We start from the raw sequence: 8054 nt of genomic DNA, 5'->3' as shown, positions 1-8054 counted from the left end.
CGGGATCCTTCAATTTAGTGGGCAACCTGTTTTGAATCCGCGAAGTGCACTCCTCGCAAGTACAACGGTGGGCATCGTGAATCGCCTTGTTTGCAACAATATCTTTGATGTACTTAGCATACTTTGGAATACCCTGCAGCATATCCACCAACGGGACATTCACGTGTACCTACTTAAGCAAATCAAGAAACTTCTTATAAGTAGCCTCTTCTTTCTGTCTTGTCAAACGTTGAGGGAATGGAGGTGGTGGATTTTCAACCATGGGTTGTGGCTGCTTTGCCACTGGTGTCTTGACTACCATCTCTTCTTCAATCATCTCCTCGGTAATCTTTTCTTTTTCAGCTTCTACTCGACTGGTTTTTTTCAGAGCCACTTCCTCTAGTTCTCTCCCATTTTGAAGAGTCATAGCATGAAAGGGCTTGCGATTCATATCCGTATCACTTGGCAGTCCTCCAGGTGGTCTAGTATTTTGTGCACCAGCTATCTGTCCCATCTGCCTCTCTAAATTTCACACAGCCAAATCGCGATTCTGATTATCTGCTATCAACTTCTGCTGGTCTATCATCATCTTCTGCATATCACCCATCATCTCTTCCATATTGTTCGTGGGTGCTTGAGGAGCAAGTGCTGGCTGATAGTTCTGTTTCTGATTACCTGTCACTCCACCTGAAATTCGGGTGATTCCTCCAATTTGGGTTGTAGGAATTCCCGTATTGATTGTTGTTTCCTTGTCCCTTGCCTGCATTACCCACGACGTATACGGATGCTGGATTTGGGGCATTCATATCCCGTTGTGACCTTCTCCACGTACTTCACAAAAAACGATGGCTTGTACTACACGCATGCTGTGCGTGGAGCTTGTGATAGTTAACTTTTGATTTCGGTGCGTATGGCATCAATCTGTGTTGATAGTGTTGTAAAATTATCTACTTCAAAAACACTCGGTGCCTTCCTAACTGAACTGCTAGCTGCATCATCCTGCCAGTGTGAAGTGCTCTGAGTAAACCTGTTCAATAGTGTAAATAGTTCTTCATAGCATAGATCAAGAGCTCGCCGCTCCCGCCAGCGGTGTCAGTGATGACTTATGCTGGGCATCCAGACTCTCAATAAATGTGTGTGCCAGAACTTCATTCATCTAATGGTGGCGAGGACAATCTCTGAGAAGACCTTTGAACCTCTCCCATGCTTGATACAAATTTTCTCCACTTTTCTGCCTGAATGACATGATCTCTCTTCGGAGTCGAGCTGTCTTTGCTGGTGGAAAGAACCTTGTCAAGAATTTCATCGCCAAATCATCCCATGAAGTGATAGAATTTGCGGGCTCTGCTAATAACCAGTTACTTGCATTCCCCAATAGAGAAAAGGGGAACAGTGTCAGCCGCACATATTCTTTGGTGACCCTTTCAGTAGAGAAAGTATCCACAATCTGCAAAAAAGTATGGATGTGCCGCTGAGGATCCTCATGGGATATCCTCGTGAACTGCCCACTAGAGTGAAGTAGCTGAATCATGGGATGCTTCAGCTCAAAGTGCCCTTCGATGGTGGGCTTGACAATGCTCGGAGTTGCATTTGCCACACGAGGCACTGCAACCTCTCTCACTTTCACTGGTGGATTATTAGCCATGACCACAGGTAACTCTGCTAAAGCCTGCGGGTTCTGTAATAAATTCAAATCTCTCCTCCCCCGATTGAAAATACGTTCAGGCTCAAGATCGAATTCCTCAAGATTGTTTTGACTCGCAGTCCTTCGCATTCGAGTAAAGTACCTGCAATCAAGTAGCAGCTAAGATCAAGACGTTAATACTTGGATAAATAAAGCAATACAATTTATTATGGCAAAAATAATTGATTTCTAAGTCCCCGGCAATGGCGCCAAAAACTTGTTGCGTCCAAACGCACACGCAAGTGTACGCGGTCGTACAAGTAATATCGCGATTATATAGAATCGGATATCGAACCCACAGAGACTTATGACCAATACTTTCAAGAAAATAAACTATTGCTAGTAATTATGCAAGTAAAGAATAAAATGCTTTGGTTGTTTTGTAAACTAATGCTATAATGTAAATAACTAATAATGTAACCAGAATTTGTGCTAAGAACGTATTTGAGTATCGCTTTTATCAAGATTTTAGAAGTATTCCGGGGGTCGTGGTTTGTTCACCAATCCTATTGAGTCGTTCAAGTATCACACCTTAGCAACTTTGTTCACAGTTGTCAATTAACCGGATTATTAATCTCATAGTGTTCTCCCGAACCACTACTCGCCGATTCAAGATAACTCGCCTCCTATATTCCTATGGTATTGACCTATCAGGAATGCAATAAGAGCACGACATGAAATTGATTGCGGTAACTAAGTATATTCCTATCCTAGTCATAAATCCTAGCCCAACTATAGGGATATTCAGATCACAATCTCGTTGCTTCTTCTCCACATTAACCACGTCTTTCCCAAGCACGTGTATCAATGAGTAAATAAAACTCAATCACGTTGCGCAGACAATCAAGCAATTAAGCACAGAAGTAAAGAAGCAATTGCATACGAACAAGCTACTAAGATTGAAATACTTGTCAAACGTCAATATTCATGGCTAAGCCACAACCCCAAAATTACGGTGTTTAGTTACACATGATTCGAGAATGGAAGCAAGAATTCATGACTAACATAGTGTTTCAATGTAAGGAAAAATAATAGAAAAGGAATAAAACCTAGAAAGAGTTTTACAAGTCTCAAAATTCGTCCAAGCCGTCTTTCTAATGTTAAAAATGACTATTTATACGCTAGGGTAAATATAAGATAAATTGGCCCAATCCCGATCCAAGTAGGACACCGACGCGCTTGTGCGCGCGCTATGCGTTGCATGGCCGGCCGCATGATCTCTCTCGTGTGTTGCTTGTGCGCAGCGGCCAATGCGGCCTGTCTAAGATTCAGAGATGGGGTTTTGTGCGCTGGCTGTGCGACGCATGGCCAACGCATGAGACCCTTCAGTGGTGGGATTCTGCCTCCAAGTGCTGGAACTTCCTTCCCAAAATTCAATCAACGTGCAAAGACTCGGAATCAATCAAAAACTGCTCGGAATACCCTCCATTGGTCCTTGTTGTACCTACTCATACAAGCATACCAACATAAGCTCCTATACAACAATTTGCATTCAAAACTGCGATCAAAGTGCTAAGAAGTGAAATGCAAATGACACTAAATCTAGATATTTGTGCCAAATATCGTTATCCCCGCATTCATGTATAGCTTTCTAAGTATAAAATTGTGAACGTAACTAACAAAGATTTTATAAAAGTAGGTAACCCAGTACCGAAGAAAATAGGAAAATGAAGGAATTTTTGTTCGTCCTCTCATATTGTCCGAAGTGAATAGACTTAGTCATTTATAGGCCAAAGATAGGATGCTAATGTGTGTGATTTCAACAGTCTAGTAGTAAAAGGCAATAAAAGCCATCCATTAAGGCTTAATCAAAATAATCAATTGGATTAATAGACCATTATAACATTAAAATAATTAGGAGTAATGGCCAATTGATGGCTATTCAAGGAGGGGAAATAATTGTCTCATTAGACTATTGAAAAACAGAATTAGAGTTTTACCATTTTAATAATAGACATAATAATTCTTTTTGAGATATTAAACAATATTTTTTCAACACTTAGTTTGGTTAGATACATTATATCTTCAAACAGTTGGGTAAGATTTTTTTTCTGTTTCAATCTGCTTCGTTGGATTTGTTCTATTTTCAGTGTCCATATCTTGGGCTCACAAATTTTGACTAACACACGCCAAAAGGGTCAGTTATCACTTCATAATTTTGTTGTACTCCAGATATGAATCAGGAGCTTGTCAATTATTGGTACAGCAAACATCAATTAATTAACAATTCTTGGTGGCGCTAATAATTTTGAGTAAAAAATTTCGTGTGGCTAATCTTCATCTAAGATTGTGGAGGGTAATCTCAGAGCTTACTTTATGATGTGATGGTTGGGTAAGATATGTGTATCTTTCTTAAAACTGTACGGCCTAGGTCAGCTTTCGCACAATCCCTATTAATTTTACTGGACATTCTCACTACTTGACGATCGGTAATTCTATTCACCAAAGCTTAAAAAAATGAGAAGAAATCACCTACTCGTATTTTTCCCTTCGTTGAAATTGATTTGAACTTGAAACATCAAGATTCTCCATCCATTTCATTCACCATTAAACTAGAACCTTAAATAAGGTCTGTGTCATTATTAAGATAGAGCCAATTTAGCTTGTCGCGACAGACTTCTAATATGTGTGTCAGGTCATCCCAATCATTAAAGCATCAAAATTTAAATTCCACTTGAATTACTTCTCTTACCGGAATTGCAAATAGGACAAAAATTTGCCATTATGTAAATTGAAGACTTGTGGTTCTCTAAGTTTTGGAAGAAAGTGAAATGAAGTTATCTGCAGACCACATGCCTCTAGCTAAGCTTATGCACAACCTTTTCAATTGCTAATTTGCTACTGAGAAAAATCCCAATCTTTACTCCACTAGCCAATAATCAGCTCATCATGGATTACTATTACTGGTTCTTCTTCCTATTTTCCATACTTTTTAGTAATTTGGTTACATCCTCGGACGACAAAGTCCCAATTTTGTTGTAATCCAGAGATGAATCAGGAGCTTGTCAATTATTGGTACAGCAAATCATCAATTAATTAACAATTCTTGGTGGCGCTAATAATTTGAGTAAAATATTTCGTGTGGGTATCATCTAAGATTGTGGAGGGTAATCTCAGAGCTTACTGTATGATGTGATGGTTGGGTAAGGTCTGTATCTCTTTTTTATAATTGTATAGCCCAGGTCAGTTTTCGCGCAATCTCGATTAATTTTACAGGACATTCTCACTACCATTTTGTTTAAATTTATTCACCAAAGCAAAAATGAGTTTAAATTAAGTATTTTTTTCTTTATTGAAATTAATTTAAACTTGAAACCTCAAGATTCTCCATCCATTTCATTAACCACTAAACTACACCCTTAAATAAGGTCTGTGTCATTATTAAGATAGAGCCAATTTAGCTTGTCGCGACAGACTTCTAATATGTGTGTCAGGTCATCCCAATCATTAAAGCATCAAAATTTAAATTCCACTTGAATTACTTCTCTTACCGGAATTGAAAATAAGACAAAAAGGTACCATTATGTAAATTGAAGACTTGTAGTTCTCTAAGTTTTGAAATGAAGTTATTTGCAACCACATGCCTCTAGCTAAGCTTATGCACAACCTAGTCAATTGCTAATTTGCTACTGAGAAAAACCCCAATCTTTATTCCACTAGCCAAGAATCAGCTCATCATGGATTACTATTACTGGTTCTTCTTCCTATTTTCCATACTCGTTAGTAATTTGGTTACGTCCTCGGACGACAAAGTCCCAACCGGACCTATAATTAACGTGACTAAGCATATCTCTTTTCAAGATTTCAATTCCAACAATCCTAGATTGAAGCAAGATCTTACACTTCTTGGCAGTGCCATCATCTCAGACGAAAAAACATCCGTCCAAATTCCTGACCCCGAGCAACAAGGCGATCTTAAGCATCTAGCAGGACGTGCTATATATTCTTCCCCTGTCCGTTTGTTTGATCCTGTATCTCAAACATCGGCTTCTTTTGAAACAACCTTCTCGTTTCAATTCGAAGCAAATTCCAATTCGAGCAATGAGCCATCAGATCTTGGCAAATCTGTTGGTGGTAGTGGCCTTACTTTTATTATCGTACCCGATGAATTAACTGTTGGTCGTTCTGGTCCGTGGCTTGGCATGCTGAACGATTTGTGCGACGATGATTATAACACAGTAGCTATTGAGTTTGATACTCGGCAGAACCCTGAATTTGGTGACCCAAATGACAATCACTTAGGCATCAATTTGGGAAGCATAGTTTCAACTGCAGCGATTAATGCTTCCGATGTTGGGGTTCAGTTGAATGACGGGTCAATTCACAGAGTTTGGATATCTTACGATGGGAAAAAACGTTTTATCGACATTCGTCTTGCACCTGATGGCAGAGGATATCCTTCTAAATCAGTCTACTCTGGTTCTCTTGACCTTTCTCCTTATTTGAATGAGTACATGTTCGTTGGATTTTCAGCTGCCACTGGTAACCATACACAAATCCATAACATCCTGTCCTGGAATTTCACTTCAATTAGTCAAGCTTCGCTTCGGATTCCTTCAGCAGAGACATGTCAGAATAAAATCAGGCTTCAAAACAATCGACAAGCTGAGATTGCACATAGTAAAACGCCTAATAGTTTCTTCATTTTCCTTTCCGTGGTCATTCTTCTCATAATTGTGCTTATTAACCTTTATTTTAGTAGCTACAAGCGAGACGACAATTCCAATGAAACAATCATTCTGCCCGAGAAAAAGCAGAGACCACGGCCACCAAATAAGGCGCGTCGCTTCACAATAGCTGAAATTTCCTCCGCAACTCGGAATTTCAGTGAGTTACAAATATTGGGCAGTGACGAGAAGAGTATTACATATAAGGCCACGATGCTGAACGGGTGCAACGTTGTTGTAAAACGATTTTTAACTCAGTTTTTCAACACCCACGGCTTTGAAAAGCGTCAGTTTCACAAAGAGATCAAGGCCATCAGCAAAATTCGCCACCCGAACTTGGTCCCAATTAGAGGATGGTGCTATGACAACCAAGAAACAATAGTCGTGTACGATTTTATCCCAAATGGAAGCCTCGATAAATGGCTGTTTGGTGTTGGTGTCTTGCCTTGGACAAGGCGTTTTAAGGTTGTTAAAGCTTTAGCTGAATCTCTTTTACACCTTCATTCAAAGCAACTTGCTCACAAGAATGTTAAAAGTAGCAGTGTTTTTCTTGACGTGAGCTTCAGAGCAGTAGTGGGTGATTTTGGATTCGTGCTAACTTCATCCGGGTCGACCCGGTTTGAGTCAACGGTGAGTCAGACAGCCGATGTGTTCGAGTTTGGTCAAGTTGTGCTAGAGATTGTTGCGGGTCGGGGCAGGAAGTCCAACCGACCCGGAGAACGGGACTTGTTGGATCTTGCATGGGCCATGCATGAGGTACAACAAAAGGAAACTCTCGTGGATCGACGAATGGGCGCGATCGTGAACCTGGATCAGGCAATTCGGGTATTGGATATCGGGTTGCTTTGTACGTTGAACGAGAACAAAGGGAGACCTACAATGGAAGAAGTTATGGAGTTCTTGAATATGGAGAAACCGATTCCTGAGTTACCATCGGGTCGACCCGTTTGTTTGTTCCCGTACAACAGCACCACAGGCTTGTGCAGTGGGTATGCTTGTACTGCATTCAAATGAAGCCACGTGTTAGTTGATCAACAGAAAGTAGCCAATTGGTGCTTATCTTCCACGTAAGCGGCAATTATTCTATCAGTATGGGTCGAAATAATGACAGTGATGAGCACATGTATGCTATGTGACGTTATTTTCATGATATAGACGCCTGTTGTCTGGTCTCTCTGGTCGGAGTTAAATATCACATGAACTCCTAGGGAATATTTGAATTATTGTGGATATGTACTGCAATTCACATGTGATATATAATTCTATGTAATCTTTATTCCTCCATAATTTTGTACATAATAAAAAACGTAATTTGTATGACATTTTTATTGATGCTAGTGTGTATTATTATATTAACAATTTAGTTAAAGTGTATTTGTGATCGTTGTGGTAACTCATATAATGCCTGTGCCGCAGAGAGTGATAAGTATAGCTTAGCTGAAAGAGTTTCAATTCATTAGAGTTGATATACAATTATGGTGGAACCGTGGAGAGACAGTGCGTGTGAAAGACTGGCATAAACTAATTTATGGTACTTATGGACCTTCTTGGATCAAAAGTATTTGTTTTCCATTAAATAAGATAAGCTGTTTGTAATTAATTAACTCTTATGTATGGAGGTTCACAGTTAATTTGGTGGTAAACTGTTACAGTACTATTGGCGGCTTCTAATTTATTTTAGTTTTATTTCAGCTATTGTAACACCAAATAAGAGTAAGAAATTA

The 8054-nt window shown here is 39.6% G+C and overlaps 1 protein-coding gene and 1 non-coding gene across 2 annotated transcripts; both read left to right on the top strand.

Moving 5' to 3' along the window:
- The first annotated feature begins 1136 nt into the window (after nt 1-1136).
- Nucleotides 1137-1243, top strand: LOC132058647 (small nucleolar RNA R71). The gene has a single exon (XR_009415369.1). It is a non-coding gene; the product is annotated as a small nucleolar RNA R71 (small nucleolar RNA).
- A 3982-nt stretch (nt 1244-5225) lies between these two features.
- Nucleotides 5226-7662, top strand: LOC132056310 (L-type lectin-domain containing receptor kinase VIII.1-like). The gene has a single exon (XM_059448446.1). It carries the CDS (start codon nt 5341-5343, stop codon nt 7342-7344), a length of 2004 nt encoding a protein of 667 aa, XP_059304429.1. The 5' UTR covers nt 5226-5340; the 3' UTR covers nt 7345-7662.
- The last annotated feature ends 392 nt before the right edge of the window (nt 7663-8054 follow it).

This window comes from Lycium ferocissimum, chromosome 5 (genome assembly GCF_029784015.1).
Source record: "Lycium ferocissimum isolate CSIRO_LF1 chromosome 5, AGI_CSIRO_Lferr_CH_V1, whole genome shotgun sequence".
NCBI classification, from domain to species: Eukaryota; Viridiplantae; Streptophyta; class Magnoliopsida; order Solanales; family Solanaceae; genus Lycium; species Lycium ferocissimum.
Note: the sequence above shows the minus strand (reverse complement) of the source record. Positions and strands in the feature narration are given on the sequence as shown.

Bases quoted from the DNA above. Each gene is read 5' to 3' on its own strand.
- LOC132056310 (XM_059448446.1), top strand. From the start codon at position 5,341: ATGGATTACTATTACTGGTTCTTCTTCCTATTTTCCATACTCGTTAGT.